Raw genomic sequence first — 27,843 nt, 5'->3', positions numbered from 1 at the left:
TTTGTAAGGATCTTGTGAACTGAGTAAAATAATTGGTTAATGGTATTCATTGCATATGGTATACCAAATCCATTGTAGTTTGAGGCATATTTCATTTTGCTGTTATGGTTTTCTGTTTTCTTACAGCTCTGAACTGATACGTGTTGATCTAGTAGTTAGGGAAAAAATCAATGAGTTCCTTTCATTCTCTAAAAGTGTGATTAACCTATTATCACTTGCAAAGTAAAACTTAATATCCAAGTGATGCTTTTACTGTTCTGTTTATAAAAAGCTACATTTCAGGTATAGAAGAATTTTGTCAGGGTTGTTTCAATGCCATCACCTATTTTCAGGAAATAGAATAGAAACAAATTTATCACTTAAAAAAAATTAAAAGAATGGATCCGAGAAATTTTACACCAGTCAATGAATGTTGATATTGGACAAAATTTTAAAACAGAATATAAATTAGCTAGCTCACATCTAGAAAAAGATAAGTGATTATGAGATACAAGGGCTGTTTGTAAGAATTAGTCAACTATATCTCTTTTGATTGAATCAGTGTTGATTACAACAAAGCATTTGACAGAATGTTCTGTGAAATTCTTTTGGACAAAGTAGGTAAAATGTAGATTATCTGATATTATTTGATTTACAAATCTGGTTAAATAATTATTTCTAAGAAATGTCTTGAATGTATGCTAAAAATCGTTTTTTGTAGAATCTGTATGGTTTCTGGTACTATGAATTAAGTGAATAAGAGTATACAGAGAGTTATGCAGTTGGGAGGGACCATTAACATCCTATAAATCAGAGTTAAGATTAGGCTACAATGCTAGGCTTGAAAACAAGGAAATATCCAACTTAGATAAATATCATGTACCAATATGACAATATTTGACTTCTTCAGAAGCTCTATCCCAGCAGTTTCACATACTTGTTAAATACATCAGACCCACTAGAGCAGGGGTGTCAAACTTGCAACGTCACACGACGTATTGCAATTTCTTTTCCATTGCCGGCAATGGGGTGGGTGCAGTTTTGCTATGACGCATCCGGCCCATGGGCCTGCAGTTTGACACCTTGGACTAGAGAGACAGCAAGGAATAGCTTGGCACAGATGCCACATATTTTCTGTTTAATTTGCTGCATGTTCTCCATATCAAGAATTGCTAAAAGTAGTACCAAAATATCTGAACAAAATACATTATTTCTCCCAATTACCAAAGAATAAAGACCATCTACCAGAGATGCTAAGTTATCTTAATCATATACTGTAAAATAGCAAAGTGTGATTAAAATGATGTGACCTAATTTGCACATGCTAAACTAATGTGTGATTTGTACACTTCTCTGAAACCAGCTATGCAGTTCCAATTCAAAAATTATACACAAAAATATGCTAGGGAATGTTGTGTACAAAACAATAAATTAGAGAAAGATGCATAGAAATAACAAATTGAAATAAATACAAATTCCTTTTATTAGGTTCTCTCTGGCTAGCCTACTTGACAGATTATTATGGGGCACAAAATAGAGGAAATGATACTATGTATGATACTATGAGTTCTTGGAGGAAAAGTAGACATAACCTGGGAATAAATAACCTCAGAATAGTAAAAAAAAATGTGATGGAATGAAGTAATGGTTGAGGACTTTGAAATTTGGGGAAAGTGATACAGACTGACTGATAATATCTCAGTTGACATAACACATATCAAATAGATTTGGAATGGTTCCAGATGAAGCTATCTTATCCCAGGCTACCCACATTTTTTTAGGAATGGTATATTAACAATGAAAGTGGGACACTCTTTTTCTAAAATATTTATTATTTCAGCCAGCAAACAAAATATAATGGTCTTCACTTTGCAAAACATCAACAAGATTCTCAAGGAAATAAGTCTGGACCATTTTCCTCCTCTATTTTCAAATCTTATAACTCTTTCATTAGATGAGTGATGTGGTATAAAAAAAATTAGAAGCTTTGTATACTTTTTGTTCTAGAATTATGGAGATATTTGTCTCTGAAAACACTAAGTCCTCTGGGCTAGCTTCATCGTAACCACTTTTAAAATTATTGTTGAAATGTGGAAGTATGTTTCTTATTTTCAGCATATATTATACCATACTTTCTTCTCCAGAAAAGAAAATTAAAAGCCATGTGGAAGTCTTTCATAGATCTTGTTTTTAATCTTTCTAACAGTGTCTTGGCTTCATTATCTATAAGAATTATGGGTTGGAATATGAGCATGATTGATCTTCGTGCCTGGAAATTGAACCAATTAGTTGGCAATCCAGTGAATGATATCACTGAATTCCATTTAGCTTTGACTGTTACATACCTAAACAAATCAATACAGCATTTTGTTCTAGTTTTTATAGCATATCAAAAGGTCACTCTGTAGTGAAAACCATAGCTGCATTGGATGGCTTCTGCTCTTTTCTGGCTAACAGAAAATATTTATTCTAGGGTTCCATAATTCCTAGTAATGTTACCTGTCTGTTAGCATCCAAAGGTTACATTACTCAGCATAGTTTCATTGATTTTAAACTCTAGTTATGGATTTTGTATTTTAATAGCAAGCAGTTAGTTTTAAAATGTTTTGTTATGGTTTGGGGCTTTTTCATAGTTTGCGTTAGTTTCTTTACACTGAACTGTACTTGGTTTCATTTTGTCATATAGCAGGGGTGTCAAACTCAATTTCATTGAGGGCCACATCAGCATTGCGGTTGCCCTCAAGGGGCCAGGTGGGTATGGTCTGGGTGGGTGTGGCCTACTGGGTGGGTGTGGCCAGAGTGCATATGGCCTACTGGGTGGGCGTGGCCAGCTCTACATTGTTCACATCAAGGGTGCCTATGGGGGCCTGGGCAGGAGTGGGACAGATCTGAGGGTCTCTGGCAGAAGGAGGATCTCTGGGCCAGGGCCAAGGCAGTGGGGGCTGTTCCCTCACTGTTTCCAGGATGGCTTCGCAGGCCACATGAAACCACTTCGCGGGCCGCATTTGGCCCCCGGGCCTTGTGTTTGACATGTCTGTCATATAGGATCAGTGTCCTGGATTATTTAAAAATATTTTTCAGCCCATCAGTCTAAATAGTACTTTATTGATATTTCCAATGTCTCCAGCTTTCTGTGGCCAGAGACATTGGAAACAAAGATGCCACTTGCTTCAAGAAAAAGAGCACTTAGAACAGTGGTGGGATTCAGCCAGTTCATACTATTTCACCAGAACCGGTAGCTAATTTTTTGTTGCCCAGGCCCAGAATGGACTTCTGGAAGCAGCATCCACACAGAGAATCAGTTGTTCACGTATTTGAATCCCACCACTGGTTTAGAAGCAGTAATATCAGATACAGGGTTTCCACGACTTATGACCACAATTGAGACCAAAATTTCTGTTGCTAAGCAGGATGTTTGTTAAGTGAGTCATATTAAATGTTATGATCTTTAAACTAATCCCTGCAAGGCTATTAGGCAAATCTGGCTTCTCCCATTTATTTTGCTTTCCGGGAATCAGTTGGGAAGGTCACAAATGATGATCACATGACCCCAGGATGTCTCAAACATCATAAATACATGTTAGTTGCTAAGCATCCAAATTTTTACCACATGAATATGAGGATGCTATGACAGTTTTAAGCATGGGGGCTGGTTGTAAATCACTTCTTTCAGTGTAATTTTCAGTTGTAATTTGTAAGTCAAGGTTGTAAGTCAAGGACTACCCTTATGTTGCATATTTTCGTGTTACACAAATTTACCAAGATTTCAATGGCATTGCTAACATAAGATAGACAAGTCCTCAAGTACATTCAGGAATCATCTGGATTCAGCCCTTTGATTGGATTCTCTTGACTGATCTTTAACACACACACACACACACTCATACTGGTGGCCACCAACAGCAAACTGACTGAAGAGTATCTGTGTATTTTCTCATCACCATCTCAAACTGAATATGAAATATAGTATATGTCCTACTGGGTGATTTGGGCCAAATAACAGGAAAAGTCCTTGATTATCATGGCCAAAATGAAATCCTTAACCACTGCTAATTAGGCAATCTTAGTGTGGCCCTCTTTTGTGTAGGAATTAATTTAATTATTTCTGCCAACTGCCTTTTAACTGTAGTTTTAACCACCTTCCATTAGGAAATAGGTGCAAGTGTTGAACACAGTTGCAGAATATTCATGAATATTCAGCAAGAGAGAGAGACAAAGGTCATTTTAGTAAGTATATACTGATTAATAATAGAGAAAAACATAGAACAACAAAGTTGGAAGGGACCTTGGATGTCTTCTAATTCAGTCCCCTGCTCAAGCAGGAAACCTTATACCAGACATGTCAAACTTGTGACATCACATGACATCACACAACGTATTGGAGCCTTTTTGTCATTGCCGGCAATGGGGTGGGCATGGCTTCTGGATGACATGTCCGGCCCACAGGCCGGCAGTTTGACACCCCTGCCCTATGCTATTTCAGACAAATTGCTGTCCAATCTCTTCTTAAAAGCGTCCAGGATTGGAGCACTCACAACTTATAGAGGCAAGTCATTCCACTGATTAATTGTTCTGTCAGGAAATTTATCTTTAGTTCTAGGTTGGTTCTCTCCTTGATTAGTTTCCATCTATTGTTTCATGTCCTGCCTTCAGGTATTTTGGAGAATAGGTTGACTCCTCTTCTTTTTGGCAGATATTGGAACACTGCTATTATGTCACTTTCTTTTCATTAAACTAGACATACTCAGTTCCTGCAACTGTTCTTCATATGTTTTAGCCTCCAGTCCCCTATAAGTCCCATGCTAGGGTTTATTCAGGATTAGGTTTATGAAGTCTTGTTTCAAATAGCTATAGATCACAGGTGTCAAACTCGCCATGTCATGTGACGTGGCATGTCACAATGTATCACGACTCTTTTTGCATTGCAGGCAATGGGGTGGTTGCGGTTTTGGTATGATGAAACCGGCCCATGGGCTGGCAGTTTAACATCCCAGCTATAGATAAAAGATGTACAGACTATGCATATTGGGCTGATTATTCCACTTAATGTCCACAGAGGAAGGGAAATCCCTTCTCTCCAAAATATATCAGTGCATATTATTAACAATGACCATGATAATAATGATTATGATGATGTGGCAATATTTGTGATTGATCTAAAAATATTGATGTATATGGTTAACCTTGAACGTACACAAGAAAAGTATTCCTTTCTGCTGAATAACAAGTTTGTTTAAATAACCCTAACCATAACTACAAAAGCAGAGATATATTCTAAAGATGTAAGTTACAAAAAAGATTATTAAAGGATTGAAAAAGATAAGAAATAAAATATAAATATCTGCCTTTAACTGAATAGAACATAGCATTAAATGCATGTTTGATAGAATCCAGATGGAGCTACAACTTTAAGCTACAAAAGAAGACTGAAAAAGGCTGCAAAAAAGAATGTATCTCCCAAAAATACAGTAACCACGATATATTCAGGACATGAGCTTTCACCACAAGAACATATCAGTCCTGATTTCATCCCTCTCATCTTTTAACCTTTAGGCCTGAAGGCTGCAACCACAAGGGGTAAAAGAAAATAAGACTTCCACAAAGCTCCAGATCTAAATCAAAACAGTCCAAAAGCAGCCAAGAAAGCATGCATAAGTAAAAGTACAAGGAGCAGACCTTATAATCTTCTATAAGGGCAAAAGATAAAGATAGCATTGAACAAAAGAGGCAAGATTAAGTATTTCATTAAGGAGTCAAGCACAATTTAAAATCCAGAGTTGGATCATGCAATCCAATTCCCTGCTTGGTGCAGGAATCCAGTACTCCAGAATCTACTACTGATTAGATACACAAGATTGTATCATCAAAAAGTGAATCATAACTGAGATCTCTAAACCCATAAACTTTCCAATAACTGTAACAGCCAAATTGCAATTCCTTACCAGGTACTATTTAAAATTTTGTTTTCTGCCTAATCAACTCATTCCAGCAAACCATAATTTAGTAAGGCCAGTAACATTTGGAAATTCATCCCAATTATAATCCCAACTCTTCTCCAATACTTGTACATGAAAATAGAGTTCTCCACTTTAAGGGATGTCAAAAGAACCATTTTAATGGTCACGCCCTTATCAGCAAGCCTACTAATGGCAAAACCACCATTTCAGGGAGCAAAACTTAGGTTGAAAACTAGAATTTCTCAGAGCAGACTTGTCAGTTATATCAACAATCTAAATCCACTCAGTTTTAAGATCAAAAACACAGGGCAGAGCAACTGGGAAAAGCAAGAAAAAGAGGTTTCCTGTAGAGAAATACAGAGATGACCTGGAGAAAGTATGCAGAGAAGGTTACAAAAACACTCTTAAGATTGGGAAACAAAACATGAGGAGGAAATTCAAATTAGCTCCACCCTAACTTCCTGGAATACAAGAGAGAGGGTCAGGCTTTCAAGATTCTGTTACTAATAAACTATAGTTCCATTGAAACTTGTTGAGCCAGTTTCCTGGTCTGATCCAGCTTGAAGGATTCTCAAATTATATACAATGGGTAAAATAGGGAATTACCTCTTTATGCTAACAAAAAGCATTCAACCATTTTAGGCATTTGCATCTACTGTGCAGGAAATATTCTTATCTACCATACTGTGTGTCTGAGCCAGTGAATTTGAATCTATGGACTTTGTCAAGCTGTATCAAGAGTAGCATCTGAGAATTACCCCTTTTCCCCCAAATTCTTGTCAAGAAACCTGAAATGGGCAATAATTCTTTCAAAGCCGGAGAACTGGCCATTCAACCTTTATACTGAGGTGTTCCACCTGGACAAGCCTTTGGTGCTCCTGCAAATATGAAGGGCAGTTCTTTTCCTAAAGAACAATAATCCTTTCATATTCACAGTTGGATGCTGCAGCCTTGATACAGAAAGACTAGGGGTGTTCTCTGTGGTCCTGATCCTGCAAACAGCACTGGCAAGGACAGTTGTTACATTGGCAGTAAGTCTTCTCCTAAGGTTCACCAGTCACAAAGCAGATTCCTTTTATACCTAGCCAGCAATAATGATTTCTTTAGTAGAGAACAACTGTTGAGACAATCCCATAGGTGTTCAATTTGTTTGCCACAATTATAAATTAAAAGGTTGCCATTATAATTAACTTTCCCTCATTTTCTAGAATGAGAAATCTTGACTGCCATTTTTATTTTGTGGTCACAAATTGCTTTTCTATATCTTACAATGGCATCAGTAATTCATTATGAAGTAAGTTAAAGAAAAATATTTGCTGTTATTAAGTTGTAATAATGCAACTTAGGGTGCATTTCAGTGACTAATACTAGTTTTTCCCTAACATAGATTTTTCACTCATATTGGTACTCTTTTTCTTACTTTTCCAAAATCTGTCTAACGTGTGTGTGTGTGTGTGTGTGTATGTATGTGTTTCTATGTGTGTGTATACACACTCATACACACATATATACACATAAATACATATATATATATATATATATATATATATATATATATATATATATATATATATATATGGACCCTTGGTTTTTCGGGTTTTCCCCCGCGTAGAACTAAAGGTGTGGGCGCAACGTTTCGACGGAGTCCCATCCGTCATCATCAGGCTTTAGCTTCCTTCTTCTGGGAGAAGCATGTGGCTGTTAGTTCCTCTTTTTTAAACTGCCAGAGTTTAAAACATATATATATATGTTTTCTGAGGTTTTCGCGGGTGCCTGTATGTGGATCCTTGGTTTTTCGGGTTTTTCCCCGTGTAGAACTAAAGGTGTAGGCGCAACGTTTCGTCTACACCTTTAGTTCTACGCGGGGAAAAACCCGAAAAACCAAGGATCCATATATATATATATATATATATATATATATATATATATATATATATATATATATATGTATATGTATATGTATATGTATATGTATATGTATATGTATATGTATATATACATACATACATATATACATATGCATATATGTATGTATATGTATACATGCATACATATAACTACATACACATATATATACATATATATATATGTGTGTGTGTGTGTGTGTGTATACATATACACATACATACACACACACACATATATTATGAAGAATGTCACTTAAATGGCCTTCAGAAATGTGGATATTGGTGAAGAACACAATTATATCAGATTCATTTAGTAGGAGTTATTTCAAATATTTCATAAGGAATTTTGGAATAAAAACATATAATTGCTCTCTTCACTTTTAATTCAGGTTATACTTTTAATTCCTTGAATGAATTATAAAAACCTAATTCTGTTTAAATATTATTTAAAATGTACTGTTTTATTTTTCTTATTCTCCCCCTGGTTCTCATAGACTCACATCGGGAATTCCTTCATAGGCCTGCTTCTGGATATGTGCCAGAGGAGATCTGGAAGAAAGCTGGTAAGAATTGTTTAAAAACATGAGCATAGCAGTTTGGCAGCTGTGTGCATTTGTTAATGCTTTGATTTTTTTAAAGGAATTTTAAAAAGAAAAAAGAAAGGCATTGCTAATAAACCAGTTTCAATTCCTAATTATTAAAATAAGTTTAATAATATTATTTACTTATTTAATAATTTTACAACAGCATCTATGTCAGAAGATAAGGGGATATCAATATCATATTAAAAGAAGAAAGATACCCAGATTATATCACTTGTCCTTCTGGAGAAGTCTAAATCTATTGATATTTATACATCATTACTCCAGTGGTTGGCAGGCAATATCTGCTAATAAAGCCATTGTGTTGTATGAGGAAATCTACATCATTTGTTTCACTTATAAACTTTGTGTGAAGCTATTTGTATATGCTTGACTGCAATCCAATCCATTGGCTAAATCCAAAGGAAATCTAGCCTGGTAAATGATGCTAGTCTGTCTTAATGATGCTTAATGATAAAGTTGAGAAATTTAATTTTGGGGGATGAAATTTTTTAAAGTCCATGATCTGGATCAGAGAAGTATTCTCATCTTTTTTTACCAATTATTGTTGATCACCCACATCCCCAAACTTTCCCCATAGTACTCCTCCCATTATTTACTATCATACAAGAATGAGTGTAGCAATGAGTAGGAAGAGGGATTTTTTCCCCTTATTTTTCTGCTCTCATTTTCTCACTGTTGAATGGATCAACACATGAAATTGTTTCTGGGTTTTTGTGAATGAAAAGAATTCATTTTTTGGCCAGGCCAAGAAAACTTTATAACATCTCCCCATTTCTACTTTTGTGTTGGATACTTCCTGTGCTCTTTCTAGCATAAAAGTTGCCCCAAATGCCCCTGGTATTAGCCTATTTGCACTATTTCTATGACATATTCAGGATGTTCAGCTGAAGTTTGGGTTCATTTCTGATAAATATTAATTTATTTAATTATTATTACTTTGGTAATGTTTTGCAGTACTGTATGCCTGTAAAACTCTAGGCTCCAAGGGTGAGCACTAATATTTGTAATTGTTTCAGGTTACACAAAATATTATAAAATAGAAAATTGATTGGTAATTACACATAAAAGAGCCTGTAATCAAGTTCATTTCTTCTTTTTAAAAACGTTTGTAAAGACAATAATATGATTTTCACTTGTGAGTTTGTCTTCATATATTTCTTTTTCAAGGGATCTGAAAATGTTTGCAGTTGGTAATAAATATTCAAACATCTTGCAAATGTCCTACCAATTCTCTTTGCTGATCTTTGTGCGCCGGTGGGAGTAGAATAGGAATGCATAATTTAAATATAAATTGCCTTATTTGCATATACAATTAGTCAAGCTGCAGCTTTGATCGTAAGCAAAAATTATTGTCCTATTGCCACTTACACAGAATAGTAATTCACCTTGAATATTCAAAATAAATGAATCTTGACTTGCATAGCCTCCAAATATTTATGGGACGGTAAAGTAAAGGCATGTTTTAAGTTTCATAAATGTAGAATTTTTCTCTCTAGGCATATCAATATTTATCTTAACATGTTTTAAAAGAGGATGAGATAAGATAACCTTTATTGACATTTTTTTTACTGTGGGCACAATGGCACATATCAAAAATGAAATTAGTTGCCCGCTCTCAAAGTGAAACACATACATGACACACACCTAAACATACTATATACAACATATGTATAGACCCACATCCCTACATTGAAGGTGAAGGTGAAGGTTCCCCCACACATGCGTGGTAGTCGTTTCCAACTCTAGGGGCTGGTGCTCATCTCCGTTTCAAAGCCGAAGAGCCAGCGCTTGTCCGAGGACGTCTCTGTAGTCATGTGGCCAGCATGACTAGACGCCAAAGGTGCACGGAACACTGTTACCTTCCCAGCATAGTGGTCCCTATTTTTCTACTTGCATTTTTACGTGCTTTCGAACTGCTAGGTTGGCAGAAGCTGGGACAAGTAACAGGCGCTCACTCTGTTACGCGGCACTCGGGATTCGACCCACCAAACTGCTGACCTTCTGATCGACAAGCTCAGCGTCCTAACCCACTGAGCCACTGCGTCCCTCTATCCCTACATTACATAACAAATAAATATTAAATACTGTCCATCTTGAATATGATGGTGAATATGATATTAATAACTATGTGTTCCAGACAGAAAGTGCCACATGTAATGCATGATCACTATTTGGAATTATCAGATGGATCAATACTTTTCCTTAAAGATAGTAGAGAATTATAGTTCCAAAAACCTGTTCCAGTTTTTTGTATAATTTTTCCACACATTCCTATAGATTAAGTTATCAACTTAAGTTATCAACTTAACAAACAACAGTGGAAAAAATATTTTTTGAGTGATAAGATACAGAAAGAGAAGGCATCTACCCCTTACACTTCTTAGAGAAAGGTTCAACACCTGACAATTCCTACTTTGAAGAATATGGACAACTTGGTCAATTGAATATATTCAGACACACTATTGTCTGAATAGTGTACTATTGTAGCAGAACTGCCTACACGCTACTAAAAAAATATGTTAATGTTTTGGTTTATTAGGCCAATAAATATTTATTCAAATTGGGTCATTGAAATGTCTTACATTTTTCAGCTGTCTAGAAGTGATACAGATAGATGATAGATAGATAGATAGATAGATAGATAGATAGATAGATAGATAGATAGATAGATAGATAGATAGATATGTTTTCAATAATGTTGCTCTCATAAAATGAATGCTCTCTGAATCAAGAATATAGCTAGGATTTAAAAGATTTATGTAAATCATGTCATGTATCCAAGTTGAATTTAATAAGGACTTTTTCAAATATCACATATAAAATCAGACTTCTATTGACACAAATACAAGTTTTGATGAGATGGAAGTTTTGATGTTCTTCATCCAAAAGGTTTAAGCATACCCAATGCAGGTTCAAGGTGCTCAGTCTATGCAGTTAATGAAGGCACAATTATATGCTTATATTCATACAAATAAGTCTCATTGGATCCATTGAGACTTAATCTCAAATAAGAATTCCTAATTCATCGCCTTTAATTCAGATAAATTTAACAATAGGATGGCATCAGATAAAGAGAACTAAATTTATGGTACTGGAAGATAATGTACATCTCACTATAACCACTGAGCATTTGTAACTCAAATATTTTTATTTTACAGTTAAACATTTTTATTAGAAATCTTATGTTTTTAATTAAACAGAACATTTAATTAAGGTGCTTCTTAAGTGGGTGAAACAATTAAGTGCAAATACTTGAATGAAACTTGTCATAATTAGTTTTAATAGAGTGTTAATTGGTACTACATTTGCCAAGTTAATAATTAGTGCTTATTAAATTTTCAATTAATCATTGTCATTTTGCTTTGAATAAAGATGAAAATTAGATACACTAAATCAGAGGGAGGATAGTTTCCTTGTTAATTAGAGTAGTTAGTGTTATTTTTTTTAAAATCACTTGTTTTAGTTGTCAGTTGAATACATGAAATCTTCCACTTCTCTTGCATCAAACAAAACGCAGTCAGCTCATTGACGACAAATCAGGTTATACACTGTGAAAAAGAATAACGTATTATGATAATTTCTGCTAGCTAATTTAAATGGAATACATGGTAACTCTCTTTGCATTGTTCTAAAGCACTGATCTCTAGAACGGTATTTGAAAAAGACCACTAACACCATTAAGTTCAACCACCACCAAAGTCCCACAGAAAATATTTTAACTGTGAAATCTGGACTTGTGCCAATTTTGTTCTTTTTTGTTCTGCCAAGCCTCTGTGGTACAAGTACTGTATTTGACATCAGAGTTTAAATAAATTTCTAATAAAGTGCATTTACACAAATCTCTATGAAGTTTCTCTACCATTTATGTGTTATTTTGTCCCCTGGGGATTATGCACCCATGTTTATGAAAATTAATCATTCTCTATTTCTCTCTTCATCCAGTAACTAATATGTCCTCTTTTCATTCCATTTATAGATCTACATTTCTGGAGCAAAGATTTGTACATCGAAATTTATTATAATATTACTTTGCTGATACCATCTCCAGCATAGAACATCCCCATTGGGACCCCGATATATTAAAAGGCTAGAAATGTGTTCTATGGTTTAGTTGCTGGTGTTATGTGCTCTTTGAATTTAAGGACATTTATAGAATATTTACATTATATAGATCAGTAGCTTCCATAATCTAATTAACTTTTGTGCATAAAAACCAGTTGTCTTTGGATCTTGTTCCTGCTGAACCAAGAAAAAATTCTTACTGTGTTTACAGAGGAAGCAGTCAATGAAGTAAAACGGCAAGCAATGACCGAGTTGCAGAAGGCAGTGTCAGAGGCAGAACGGAAAGCCCATGATATGATTACTTCAGAAAGAGCTAAAATGGAGCGCACAGTGGCAGAGGCCAAGCGACAAGCTGCAGAGGATGCACTAGCTGTGATCAATCAGCAAGAGGATTCTAGTGAGGTGAGAATTTTATTGTGAAGAATAAGGCCATATCTGTGTCCAAAAAGTATGTGTTTTGTATTTATGTGTTTGGGTTAATACGTTCTCTAGTTATGAGGTAAACCGGCCGGAATACATGGCAGCTTTGACAGCTGTCAAAGCTGCCTTAGCTTCGCGCAGGCGCAGCAGTCTGACAGCTGTCAACTGTCAAACTGCGGCGACTGAGCAAGCGCTGCTAATGTTGCAGCTCCGGCTGTCTAAACCAGCCACCGCGGATTGGACCTCGCAATCCGCGGGAAACCAGCAAGTTTCTGATTGGTCCCCAGCATGCCAGCTGGAGTATAAATAGCGGCGCAGAAAACCTGTCAAGCGCCCAGTTCCACACTACAATAAACTGGTTGTTCTTGAGCCTGCTGTCTCGCCTATTCCTTGCTGAAGATAAAGTAGTATGGACACAGTAATAAGTAAAAACCAGGGACGTGGTGGCTCAGTGGGTTAGGATGCTGAGCTTGTCGATCAGAAGGTCGGCAGTTTGGCAGGTCGAATCCCGAGTGCCGCGTAACAGAGTGAGCGCCTGTTACTCGTCCCAGCTTCTGCCAACCTAGCAGTTCGAAAGCACGTAAAAATGCAAGTAGAAAAATAGGGACCACTACGGTGGGAAGGTAACAGCGTTCCATGTGCCTTTGGCGTCTAGTCATGCCGGCCACATGACCATGGAGACGTCCTCGGACAAGCGCTGGCTCTTCGGCTTTGAAACAGAGATGAGCACCGGCCCCTAGAGTCGGAAACGACTAGCACGCATGTGCGGGGGAACCTTTACCTTTACCTAATAAGTAAAAGGTAAATAATACATTATCAGAATTGACAATGGAAGTTTTAGCAAGTCTGTACTTTATCAGGAACTTTCTAGTCTATAGAAGAAAGAGAAGGAGGAGGAGGATTTCTACTGATCATTGAGTAATTTTAAAAAATGCACATCCCAGAATTCATGTGTATGAAATAAAATGCAGAGCTTTAACCATTCTTAGTTTTCCTCATTTTCTCCTTCACCCTCTTTTGAACTTGGCTAGCATAGAAAAAGGGAAAAAAAGCAGAGAAGACAGGGCTGGTGCTGATCACAATGGCTACAGGACTTCCAAATGGAGGGTTCATTTGTACATTATCCTCCTTGACAGATTAAATAATTTTGCAATAATAAATCTGTTTGATTTTATTTTTTTGAATACCGTATGTTTACTAGCTGAGAGCCAATTTGGTCTAAAGGTTTAGGAACTGGACTTGGAGTAGGGAAACCTCACTTTTAATCCTCTCTTAGGCACAAAAGTGAATTTTGTGATTTTGGGCCATTCATTCTCTCTCAGCCTCAGGAAGGAGGTAGTAGCCAACCATTTCTAAAATCAAGTAATTGCACACAGCCTTAGATGCCTTAGGTTCAAATGAGTTGCCATATAACAAGCCAAAACATTCCTTTGTTTGTTGTGATTGACAGTGGTATCTCCTAACTCTTGTACTTTACATTCTCTTCACTGGGGTGAACTTTGAAACTATATAATACAAAGTTTGATCCAATTTGGTGTAGTTAAGGCATTATTAGGCTAGAAACCAGAAGACCATTAGTTCTAGTTCTGCATTGGGCATGAAACCAGCTGGGTAAACTAGAATCACTCGCTTTTTCTCAGCCCTAAGAAGGAGGCGATATGAATCCACTTTTTAAAAAACTGCAGAGTTTTTCCAGATAGTCTCTGAGAATCGGACATGATGGAAGAAAAAAAATGCAAACTATAAATTGAACTCTAAGATAAAATTAAGAGTGCCATTATCTCAGCTTGAGATTGCAATGTTGTGCACAATGATTATGGAGTAATCCCACTAAGTTAATGGAACGGGACTTTGAAGTAAGGATATTTTTGAATTCTCCAATGCAAATATTAAAATAGTTTTAAAGGTATTTAGATCATATCTATTGAGTTCATGTTTCCTTCTGGTTTCATGTATTCCACAGTGTGCTAAAATGCAGCCACTGCAAATGCTACTCTCAATTTTCTTATTTTATTTTGTGATTGCATGCTGGTTCCTCCATAATGTAGATAGGATGGACATATTCATAGGCATAATGAATAATAAAAGAATGGGGAGGGAATGTCATCTTGTGCCTAGAGTTACATTAACATTAATCTTATATTGATGATTTCTAACTAGTTGAAGCTTGTATTTAAACTGTGTATAATAGTTAAAACAATTTCAAAAATAGATTGCATTTCAAATACTTTCCAACAAATAGAAAAGGCATCTATTGCAGTAGAAAATAAACCATTTTGTATAAGTATACTAAAAGTCCTAAAAATAGGACATTTAGTATATGCTTGTATAATCAATGAAGAATGAGGTTTTTAGAATGCAAACGAAAGATGTTATCAGATTTGTGAGATCCTTTTCTTAACTGGAATCTGTTACTTCAGCTGCAGGATTTTCTGTAAAGGGAATGGTGGGAAAACAGCATCTGGCAGAAGAAAACAGATTCAAAGAGCAACAAAGAGTAAATTAGGGACAATGATGATAAACCTTAGTTCAAGCTGGAAGATGTCAGTGAAAGCTTTTGTGGGGCACATATGGCACCATATATAACAGGAAGTAAGGATACAGAGGGAGGATCATATATTCTGTTGCAAATCCTAAAGTGTTTTGGATAAAATGAATTCTTGTGTCTTTCAGAGAAAAAAGAAATGTTAAAATCCATGCGGAAAGGGAAGTCTTGATTAAACCTGCCCCCAATAAACAGATGCTAAGTATAATTTCTTTCAGCTTAACATTGATGGGCGATTTTTGTTATGGTCTTTCTTTTCCTCGTATTTTTTTACATGTGCCAAAATTTTTGAGAGTAGTTTTCAATAATTTTTAAATACTAAATTAAGATATTTATAAGACAATAGCAGTGAAATATTTCACATGATTTATCTATTTTGAAATATTTACACAGTTTTAATTATTCTAAGCATGGTATTTAATGTGTTTAGTAAGTTGGTAACATCTAGAGTGATCTAGGTGCAAAAATTCAAATTAAGTCCTTGCTCCATCCTGAAAGAAGCGGCAAAAATCACAGGCAAAATATACAGCATGGAGCAATACACATCCTTTATTTAAGGGAGAGAAAGATTTTAATTGGTCCCAGGCATCACCAGAGATGAAAGGCTATTGGGAAATGACTAGATGCCCAGAGTTTCAACTTAATGTATAGCAGATGAATGAAGAAGAGACACAAGGAATTGATTTACAACATCTGAAAGTTTCCTAAAAAAAAACACCACTAAGAATAAATGTGTGTCTGTTTGTGTGTATGCGTATGAAAGAGAAATGTCATTCTTAGCAAATCTTCTGTAGAATTAAATTTGATATAAATTAAAATGTATTGGCATTATGTACTTCACTTATGCCAAGGCAGTTTATTTGTGAATGTGATGTTTAAAGTCGCAACCATTCCATTGTATGTTGAAAATACAAATTCCAGAATTTCCAGCCAATAGAGACATCAGGGAAATACAGACTAAATAGTTCTAGAGGGCTCGAGGTCCGGGAAAGCTGAATTATTATCCTACCTTGAGACAGAGAGGGAAGTAGAGATATAATGTATACTTTATATGCGAAGATAACCCATGGGGATATAGTGGTTAAGATTTTGTAATTGTAATTCACCTTCAGCCAACGAACGTATTTAATAATTTTGGACCTTTGGTCTCTCTTTCCCCCTGTCCAACCTACATCACAGGGTTGTTGCTGCAAGGATAAAATGTAAAGCCTGTCTAACAAGATTTGAGCTCTTGGAGGAGAGAGATGGGATATAAATCTCATAAATTGTCATATGCAATTATCAAAAAAGGAAGATACTCCAATGCTTCAGTACTGCAGTCTTTTTGAAAGACATTTAATTTTCTCAATGTCTTTAAAACAAGGCATGCAATTCATAAACAGCTGTGATCGCTATGACAAAAAGCAGACCAAGTAGCCAGCGAAGCCTTTTTAGCAGGAAACTAAAGGTACTCCCCAAAAATGTTTGTGGTTAATAACTGGACTTTATTTTTCCTTGAAAGTTTTTCGCTTCTCATCCAAGAAGCTTCTTCAGTTCTTAATAATATGGTTAATAATATGTTTGTAGCATTTGGAATCAGCTGAAGTGGTGCACACTTTCAGAATTAAGATTATGTTGTAATAGTAAAATGAAACAAAATATGTTTCAGCAGAGCTTGAATATATGCAACTATAAGCAAAGAAAGTAAAATAGGCTTTGTTATGCAGACAAACCCCAAGCATTCACTAAACCTAGTCTATTCTGCTTAAGGACTGAATCCAGAAGCAGAATAGAAAACTGTGGAGAGGCCGACTGAACAGTATTGGAATAAAGTCAGTCTAGTTGGATTTCTTTGTCATTTTACTTTGTTGTTGTTGTTGTTAGCTGCGAAGTCATGTCCGACCCATCGCGACCCTATGGACAACGTTCCTCCAGGCCTTCCTGTCCTCTACCATCTTCTGGAGTCCATTTAAGCTCACACCTACTGCTTCAGTGATTCCATCCAGCCACCTCATTCTCTGTCGTCCCCTTCTTCTCTTGCCCTCAATCTTTCCCAGCATTAGGCTCTTCTCCAGTGAGTCCTTCCTTCTCATTAGGTGGCCAAAGTATTTGAGTTTTAGCTTCAGGATCTAGCCTTCTAAAGAGCAGTCAGGGTTGATCTCCTCTAGGACCTGACCAGTTTGATCGCCTTGCAGTCCAAGGGACTCGCAGGAGTCTTCTCCAGCACCACAGTTCAAAGGCCTCAATTCTTTGGCGCTCAGCCTTTCTTATGGTCCAACTTTCACAGCCATACATTGCAACTGGGAAGACCTATACGCACTTTTGTTGACAGGGTGATGTCTCTGCTTTTTAGTGTGCTGTCTAGATTTGCCATGGCTTTCCTCCCCAGGAGCAAGGGTCTTTTAATTTCTTGGCTACAGTCCCCATCTGCAGTGATCTTGGAGCCCAGGAAAATAAAATCTGTCACTACCTCCATTTCTTCCCCATCTATTTGCCAGGAATTGAGAGGGCCGGATGCCATGATCTTGGTTTTCTTAATGTTAAGTTTCAACCCAAGTTTTGCACTCTCCTTCTTCACCCGCAACAAGAGGCTCTTTAGTTCTTCTTCACTTTCTGCCATTAGAGTGGTATCATCTGCATATCTTAGGTTGCTGATATTTCTTCCGGCAATCTTAATTCCAACTTTTGATTCAGCTATCCCTGCCTTTCTCATGATGTGCTCTGCATATAAGTTAAATAGGCAGGGTGACAGTATACAGCCTTGCCGGACTCCTTTCCCAATTTTGAACCAGTCAGTGGTTCCGTGTCCAGTTCTCACTGTTGCTTCTTGGCCCACATATAGGTTTCTCAAGAGACAAATAAGATGGTCTGGTATTCCCATCTCTTTAAGAACTTGTCACAGTTTGTTATGATCCACACAATCAAAGGCTTTAGCATAGTCAATGAAGCAGAAGTAGATGTTTTTCTGGAACTCCCTAGCTTTCTCCATGATCCAGCGTATGTTGGCAATTTGATCTCTAGTTCCTCTGCCTCTTCGAAATCCTGCCTGTACTTCTGGTAGTTCTCGATCCACATACTGCTGGAGTCTAGCTTGTAGGATTTTAAGCATAACTTTACTAGCATGTGAAATGAGTGCAATGGTGCGATAGTTTGAAAATTCTTTGGCACTGCCTTTCTTTGGAATTGGAATGTAAACTGATCTTTTCCAATCCTGTGGCCACTCTTGAGTTTTCCAAATTTGCTGGCAAATTGAGTGTAGCACTTTTACTGCATCGTCTTTTAAGATTTTGAATAGCTCAGCTGGAATACCGTCACCTCCACTAGCTTTGTTGTTGCTCAGCTTTTCTAAGGCCCACTTCACTTCACATTCTAGGATGTCTGGCTCGAGGTCAGTGACTACCTCATTGTGATTATCAGGGACATTAAGCGCATTCTTGTATAGTTCTTCTGTGTAATTTTGCTACTTCTTCTTAATCTCTTCTGCCTCTGTTAGGTCCCTGCCATTTTGGTCCTTTATCATGCCCATTTTTTGCATGAAATGTTCCCTTCATCACTCCAATTTTCTTGAAAAGATCTCTGGTCCTCCCTATTGTATTGTTTTCTTCTATTTCTTTGCACTGTTCATTTAAGAAGGCATTCTTATCTCTTCTAGCTATTATCTGGAATTCTGCATTCAATTGGGCGTATCTTTCTTTTTCTCCCTTGCCTTTCATTTCCCTCCTTTCCTCAGCTATTTGCAAAGCTTCCTCATATATTGCATTTCTTTTTCTTTGGGATGGTTTTAGTTGCTACCTCTTGTACAATGTTGTGAACCTCCATCCATAATTCTTCAGGCACTCTGTCTATCAGATCTAATTCCTTAAATCTATTTGTCACCTCTACTGTATATTCGTCAGGGATATGATTTAGTTCATACCTGAGTGGCCTAGTGCTTTTCCATACTTTCTTCAGTTTAAGCCTAAATTTTGCAATGAGAGGCTCATGGTCTGAGCCACAGTCAGCTCCTGGTCTTGTTTTTACTGACTGTATAGAGCTCCTCCATCTTTGGCTGCAGAGCATATAGTCAATCTGATTTCTGTGTTGATCGTCTGGTGATGTCCATATGTAGAGCCGTTTCTTGGGTTGTTGGAAAAGAGTGTTTGCTGTGACCATCGTATTCTCTTGACAAAATTCTATCAGCCTGTGCCCTGCTTCATTTTGTACTCCAAGGCCAAACTTGCCTGTTATTCCGGTTATCTTTTGGCTTCCTACTTTAGCATTCCAATCCCCCATGATGATAAGAACATCATTTTTTGGTGTTAGTTCTATACGGTGATGTAGGGCTTCATAGAACCGGTCAATTTCATCCTCTTCAGCACTGGTGGTTGGGGCATAGACTTGGACTACTGTGATATTGAATGGTTTGCCTTGGATTCGAACTGAGATCATTCTGTCATTTTGAGGATTGTATCCCAGTATTGCTTTTCCTACTCTTTTATTGACTATTAAGGCTACTCCATTTCTTCTGAGGGATTCTTGCCCGCAGTAGTATACCTGATGGTCATCTGAATTAAATTCACCCATTCCTGTCCATTTTAGTTCACTGATACCTAAGATGTCGATGTTCAGTCTTGTCATCTCTTGTTTGACCATGTCCAGCTTTCCTTGATTCATGGATCTTACATTCCAGGTTCCTATGGAGAAAAAATCTTTACAGCATCGGACTTTCCTTTCACCACCAGACACATCCACAGCTGAGCGTGCTTTCAGCTTTGGCCCAGTCGCTTCATTGTTTCTGGCGCTACTAGTACTAGCCTCTGCTCTTCCCCAGTAGCATATTGGACGCCTTCTGACCTGAGGGGCTCATCTTCCAGCGTCATATCGTTTTGCCTTTTGGTACTGTCCATAGGGTTTTCATGGCAAAGATACTGGAGTGGGTTGCCATTTCCTTCTCCAGTGGATCACATTTTGTCAGAACTCTCTGCTATGACCTGTCTGTCTTGGGTGGCCCTGCACAGCATAGCTCATAGCTTCATTGAATTACGCAAGCCCCTTCGCCATGACTAGGCAGTAATCCATGAAGGGGGTCATTTTTCTTATCTCCTGCTTTTAACTTCTTTGACTTATTAATTCTTACTCTTTTCCTGTGCTTTGAATAACATTGGTTACCCTAGAAGTGAATGTCCTGAGTATATCTGTATGATGTAAAAATGAAGATTGTAAAGACTGGAATCAGTACTTTAGAGTTACAACTATCGGTAAAACAAAATAGCAGCGTGAATAGATTTTAATGGGAGGACTCATGTTCTTACAACTTTTTCTCCCTGCATTGATTCCAAGGGCATCATGGAAGACAGACAGAACATTATTGTTTATCAAGGGTTTTTAAGAAATCTTAGATCAGATCCAGCAAAAGTTAAGGACATTTTAGTGCCATTAAGATTGATTGAAGTATGTGTTTATAGATAGGACTTGATATCTATACATCTATAGGTAGCACTTCATTGTACTATATATAGGCTCTTATATTCACATCCAAAGAGGCTCAGGCTACAGTCAACAGCACACACCTCAATGCACAGGCAGGGTTTTGCACAAGAAATATGTTTACTATTGCAGTTGTTTTAGACAGCTGTGAGATTGTACATGCTGAGACAATGATTGCAGTTAAGATTTAGAGACACCTAGAGAGGCACTCAGGGCAGAACCAAGATTTAAGACCCAGAAGGAGGGTATGCAAGTTGATGAGAATTTTTGCCTTCACAATGCCCTGATTGGCCACTGTGTCAAAATTTGGGGAACCTTTTGCTAGAAGTACTAAACTAGTCTTAATACTTCCTTAGAAGAAATGGCTAGTGAAGAACAAGAAATGCCTCTCTTCTTGTCTATTGCCATTAAACAATACTTTCTGAATATTGGTCCCTTACAGATATAACAGAAGCCAAAGAGAACAAGACTAATATATCTTTCCTTGCTATTTTTCATATTGCTTCAAGCTACAAGCTACAATTTTATCCAAACATTAAATGCCTATGTCTGGCTAGTTTTTAACCTCAATATGTTTTCACCAAGGCTTCAAATCAATTGACTAATAGCAATAAACTTGTGTTTTTTTACAATTGCCCATTAATGTAGCTGTGCCTGGGAAACCTACAATAAAATAGATTTGTTATCCAGTGTACAGTATTATTTATTACAGAAATAATAAAAGGCAGGGTTTAAAAAAAAATCTAAAAAAAGCCCTGGGAGACCATGCATTCTATTCCCACCCTAGGCACAAAGCCAGCTGAGTGACCTTGGACCAGCCACTTCTTTCAGCCCTAGGAAAGAAGCAATAGCAAACCACTTCTGAAAAAGCTTGCTAAGAAAACTGTACGGACTTGTCCAGGCAGTGTCAGAATCAGGCACGATTGAATGGAATTTTTAAAAAAAGTCAAGCATTATCGAAGCACATATCTCTATGGAAGCCATGTGTCTCCTACAGCCCAACTGAAAATTGCTGTAGAGGGAGGGCCCAGTGAATGGAAAGGGAGATGTGCATCGGTGCACAAGTGGCCAATGTTGGTTAGATCCCATTTTGACAGTGTCACCAATGACATCATTTATTAAGGATGCTAGATCTTATCCACACCTAAAATGAGGGATAGTAAGTTTTCTCAGCTATAGGCTGGCAGTGAGATGAAGAAAATGTTACTAGGCTATATCATGTAAAAACAGTTACCAAGGCATGTTTGTACCATTGTTAGAAGGACATGAAAATATCCCTATTTGTCTCTCTGACCCAATATTGTCAAACTGCTTTGGAGAAGCTCTTCAGTTTCACAGGCCGCGTTCTTTACCATTACTGGTCCATGACCCTTTTAAATGAAGTTGCCAAGGAGTCTATCTTTACAGGGAGACCCTGGAAATTTTAGATGCAGAACTTTCAACATTATTGTTATTCTAAATCCACTCAAGTGGTAGTTTCCAGCAGAGAGTGTTGATGTGGGAAGTCTCCTCAGAGACATAAAACTGATTAGTAATGACTAGCACTGTCTCCTTTCACTGAGATTTCCATAACGTTTCTGTTTTGGCTCCATTGAAATAATACAAGCTATACAGCTGCAATATTGATGGGTTGCAAACTGGGCTTCAAACTAAACTCCACAAAATCTATTCGAAATGTCCCATTGTTTATGATTTTATAATTTTTCATCATGATAACCCCCTGCCCATGAAATAATTGTAAAATTGCAGTGAACTATCCTCCAATCCTCAGAATGAACCTGAAACCATGGACAGTGAATCAAAAGCAGCTGATGGCAGACAAGGAGCCTATGTTCCCTGCAATTGAACCACTAAAAACATCTGTTTCTCTGTGCTAGTAATTCCACCTATTAAAAAGAGTTTGTAAAAGATGGGAACAATTTCTGCGAATACCAAAAAAAAAGCACCTAATCCCTAGCTCATGCATTTGTAATTACCTGGTTTAGTCTGCACACTTAATCGGTATGAGTTTAGATAGAAATGCTACATACATCTGAATTCAATCTATCAAAGAGAAAGGAAAGGTGGTACTGTATGAGTACTGGACACTTAACTATTCTTGCATCTGCCAAAACATTCCTGTGCCAAAAAGAGAGAGTATATCTTACACTAGGACTGTTTTCTAAAGAAGCCACTTGACTCCGATTAAATGTTTAATTTCCTTAAAACAGTATTTTGGACTTAGGCCTTTGTTCTTCCTGGTAATTGGGATTTCTGTTGTAGTTTAGGAATTTCACTTATCAGCTGGCTTTGCTCCAGTAATCCAGCTGGCATAGTAAAGCTGGAGGGAAAGGAGCAGCAGGCATCCTTTTGGTGGCTTTCTATTTGGCAGGGAGCAGAAATGTTAAGATGCCATCAGCTGGTTTTGTGCTTAACAAGGAATTCTTGTACTTTGGAATGAAACACAGAGAGGGACAGAATTTCAGTATCTTAAGCAACAAGTTTTTGAATACAAAAAATGATATTTCAGCAATATATCCTTGCCTCTATTCCACTGTGAAAATTTATTGATGACTCATCAATTCAAGGAGGCCAGAAAAATCCACCATAGTAGTATGATTTCTCAAATTCTGGAATGGTTTTTCCAACTCATTTTCAGTTCAGGAAAGAGATTTGTATTTATACTTTTAGAATGCAAAATGTTATGCTTTGGACAGTATCACAAGCTATCTTATGAGTGTATCTTATGAGTATTATTATTTAAATTATAATACATTCGGTTTCTACAACTACCATCATAAAATAGAATTAGGAGAATTAAATTAATAATTCTAATAATAAATTAAAAAGCCATAAAATACATTCTAAATGTAAGACCATCTAGTTGGTTCAGGGAATGCAAAAAGACTTAAGCCTGGTGCTCAACAAATTTGATCCCAAGTAAACATCCTTTGAAAGATTGAAAGGAAACTCTTCCTAATAGTTCACAGTGAACTATTAGGAAGGATTTTCTTTCACATCCAGACTGATTGCCTCTTACTTCTCTGGAGTGCACCTCCTTACTACATGCCATCATGTCTGGAGTGCATACAAAGTGCTTTCCCCTTTCCTCAGTGTTTCTCAACCTTGGCAACTTTTAAGACCTGTGGACTTCAAATCCCAGAATTCCCCAGCCAGCCAGCTGAGGTCCATGGGTCTTAAAGGTGCCAAGGTTCAGAAACACCGGATTAGAATAAGCAATTAGGTCATTGTGACTAAATTCTGCTACCAATCTTCATCAGCCAGCACTGTACCATCTTCTTTAATATTTCTCCTTTTAGTTCAACAGTGTACAGGTGCTTTTTAACTGCACAAATTGCTGTTTTTATCCAATCATCATGAGCACCACATTGTCTGAATTTTGGTGGGCTAGTTAAGTGGGCTAGTTAAGGGAAAAAATAATTTGATAGGGAAACAGCCTTTCCCTTCCACAAACACACACCTTTTGTGGGATCAGCAATGAGGTGTTTTGGCTTTCTTTTGGTCCGTTGGCTTATGTAGCTTTGTTGTTGTTGTTGTTGTTAGTTGCGAAGTCATGTCCGACCCATCGCGACCCCATGGACAACGTTCCTCCAGGCCTTCCTGTCCTCTGCCATCTTCTGGAGTCCATTTAAGCTCACTTATGTAGCTTATGACTGTCATAAAAATCTAATGTTGCTGTTAGAGTCATGAAAACCATGATTTCTGTGCTAATCTGTAGCAAATTCATTTCCCCTTTTTATGCAACAGACAGTTAGTCATGAAGTCTTATTCAGGCTAAGGACATTGCAGGAAGTCCTTGACTTATGACCAGTTTCTTAATGACCTTTCAAAGTTATGCCAACCTCCCTGGGCTACTTAAACCCAAATTTGAAGTTACAGCAGCCACTCTGCCCTCCATAATCAAGTGATAGCATTTTGGACACCCAGGTTCCAACATACATTTAAGGTAATTTCAGCATTCCCACAGTCACATGACCACAATTAACAATGTTTTTTTGCCATAAACAAACATTTAAATCCAGTTTCCAGAAAAAAATCCATTGCAGTGTATTTGCTTAATGACTCTCACAAAAAAGGGCATAAAATTACATGATCACATGATAATCCACTTAACAAGCAGCACAACTTATACAGTTATAAGTCAAGGACTATCTGTAGTGTACAACCTGTTGAGGCAACTTCTGCAGTTGCTTTTCTCCTGGCTTCTTCAGGAAGGCATAATATAGTGAAACCTTGCTTTAGTGGATTAATTGTATTCCAGAATGTCCATTGAATGAGAGAAATCTGGTTCACTGCATGCAAAATCTATTGCATCAAGGTCTGGTATATGGAGGTTTTTATAAAGATATAAAATTAAAATACAATTGTAAAATATTTCCCTTGACAAGTTTTTTATAATATTGACAATTGCTGCAATCAAACTGAATCTTGATACCTTTGCTCTGCTGCATAAATATAATAAGGCCTTTACAAAACTCCAGAAAACTCTATCGTTATGTGATCTTGATCATAGCAGGTAGCAGCAGTTAACTGACTTTTTCTGATATCAGAAGATTAAGCAGGGTTGGCCCTAGATAGCCTTAAAATAGGAGACCACCACAAATTCCAAGGAAAAACAGGAAAGTGGAAGAAGATCCTGGAAGAAGAGAAAGAAAATAGTATGGGTGTGTCCAGGTATCTACTAGAAATCCACCTTGCCTCATAATGCATCAATACATGGATTTTTTTTTTAATTTGCTTTTGTGCTTCCCTTAACATTTTGAGCTAAGCATGCCCCAAAGCTTAATTCTGTCACTTCCTCCATTTAATGACCATGGCTGGCGCATTGCTTGGGTCTTTGGTGGGATTCAAAACTGTTGGTTTCAAGGAGGAGTTTTTTAAAACTGATGAATTTCCTTTCTAAATGTTAGATATCAGTGGTTTCTAACAACTATTATTTTTTTAATTGGATCAGTTATAGGGAATCGATTTATGTCATAAAAATACACTAGTGGAAGGTTACCAAATTCTATATGCTATTATAGCAAGCCTTCCACAGGAGATCCTAGCTTTGGCCTGTCAAATGGCTGAGATTTGAATATTTTAGATATTCCTCTGTGCAGTAAAAGCTGGTTTGAAGTTTTCTCCTGTCCTCACACAGTTTCTCAAAATTGATAGCTTCATACTCATTCTACCCATAGAGTTTCTCAACAATTTTTTACATCCTTTGTTCTTTTTGCCCCATTTCTATGCAGAGTTGCTGGAACTGTGGCCGTAAAGCCAGCGAAACCTGCAGTGGCTGCAACACTGCACGTTACTGTGGCTCATTCTGCCAACATAAAGACTGGGAGAAACATCACCACCTCTGTGGACAGACTCTACAGGCCCAGCCACAAGGGGAGACACCAGCAGTCAGCTCCTCCGCAACACCAAATAGTGGAGCCGGGAGCCCCATCGACACCCCACCAGCAGCTACTCCTAGGTCAAATACCCCTGGAACTCCAAGCACCATAGAGTCAACTCCTCGCTAAGACTGAACTTTAAAATACTTAAAGACAAATAGAAAACAAAACAAAATCCTCATCCTCAGATACTCAAAGGTTTCTACTGAACGTTCACGTTTCAATATTATAAAAGAAATTATATTGTATCTTGAGGTAGAAGCAAAACCCAGAAGGCCAGTATCGGGTCATAATGACTTATTCTGGATAACAAAGATATCTTTTCTCTAGGAAACAGAGAAGATAGAACATACACACAATGATAGATTTGACCTCCTCCCTGTTATTTTCCAGTAGCTGGGATTTTAAACTAGGTGACCTCATTAACACGATGCTTTACCAAACAGCAAACCAAGAGATTGCTAATTGCTGTTGAAAGCAAAAATGCTAATAATATAAAGTCACAATGTTCTTTGTAACAAAAAATGGAATTTTTTTAACCGTGAGAAAGAGAGAGAGAATGAGAGAGAGAGAGAGAGAGAAAGTAAGCAAGTAAGAAAACAAACCCCCTCATGGGCTTAAGCATTGGATAAAGCAGCAGACATTTTAATAAAAAGATGAATAGCGTCCGTGGGTTACTGACTTGAACTCTGAAGACCCGTATCAAAAACACGCAGATGTGCAGCAGATTGGAAGGAGACACAGATGTTCATTTTTTTTCTTGTTTCTGAATGAAATAATAATATCCAGGTCACCAGAATGAAAAATGGAAGATGATTGCAGTGGGATGAAGGACTTAAAAGAGCAGCAAAGGAAAAAAAATACCATCACCACAAAGATCTCTTCTTTTCTGTCCTTTGTTTCGTTTTTTGGTGGGGATTTTTTTTTCTGTTTTGTTTTGTATTTTTTTTAGAACAGAAATAAGAACACAGCCTGCAGTTAATTAGCATTTTGGCAGCTATAATATCAACCAGCTGCCTCTATCCTTCCCCCTCTCAAAAAGGAAAAAAAAGCTTCAAAATTTCCTTCACTTTTTTTTATACGCTTCCACAGAGGAAGACCATCGGGTCTGTTTCACCTTGTTCCTTTTTGTATCAGCGGTGGTGACAATGCAGTGACTCCAGCTCCAGATCCCATCCAAATTCTTTCCATCTCATCCTGTCTGGGTTTTTAATTTAAAAAAAAATAATAAAAATAAGGAAAAATATAGTAGTTCTCTTGGTGTTAAAGCACTTCTGTCCTGTGAGGTTTCCCAACTGTGTTTTTTTTTCCTTGTAAATGTGTTCGGGCAAATGTGAAAATGCATTGTAGTTAACTATGCTCACATTTAAGTCTTCTTTATTACTAGTAGGTGAGAAACTTTCTATGCTGCTTTTATATTTGTCTGTAGTAGTAATATTTCTCTAGAAGGTCAAAAGAAAAAGAAAAAAAAGAAAACCCCCCCTCCTTTTTTCATTTCTCCTGAAGAAAAGAAAAGGAAAAAAAGCTATCTTTCGGAGCTGC

At 37.2% G+C, this 27,843-nt stretch overlaps 1 protein-coding gene across 1 annotated transcript in view; it reads left to right on the top strand.

Annotated features, from left to right (window-relative positions):
* RUNX1T1 (RUNX1 partner transcriptional co-repressor 1) overlaps positions 1-27,843 on the top strand; it is a gene marked incomplete at its 5' end in the record, with an annotated part of 161,401 nt that overhangs the window by 132,783 nt on the left and 775 nt on the right. Inside the window, 3 exon segments of the mRNA XM_083359683.1 lie at positions 8,338-8,406; positions 12,722-12,912; positions 26,155-27,843. The exon segment at positions 26,155-27,843 is cut by the window's right edge and continues 775 nt beyond it. Coding sequence (XP_083215809.1) covers positions 8,338-8,406; positions 12,722-12,912; positions 26,155-26,430 — 536 coding nt within the window. The 3' untranslated portion in view covers positions 26,431-27,843.

This window comes from Vipera ursinii (genome assembly GCF_947247035.1).
Source record: "Vipera ursinii genome assembly, chromosome: 3".
Classification (NCBI taxonomy): Eukaryota; Metazoa; Chordata; class Lepidosauria; order Squamata; family Viperidae; genus Vipera; species Vipera ursinii.
This window is presented reverse-complemented; position numbering and strand designations above follow the sequence as displayed.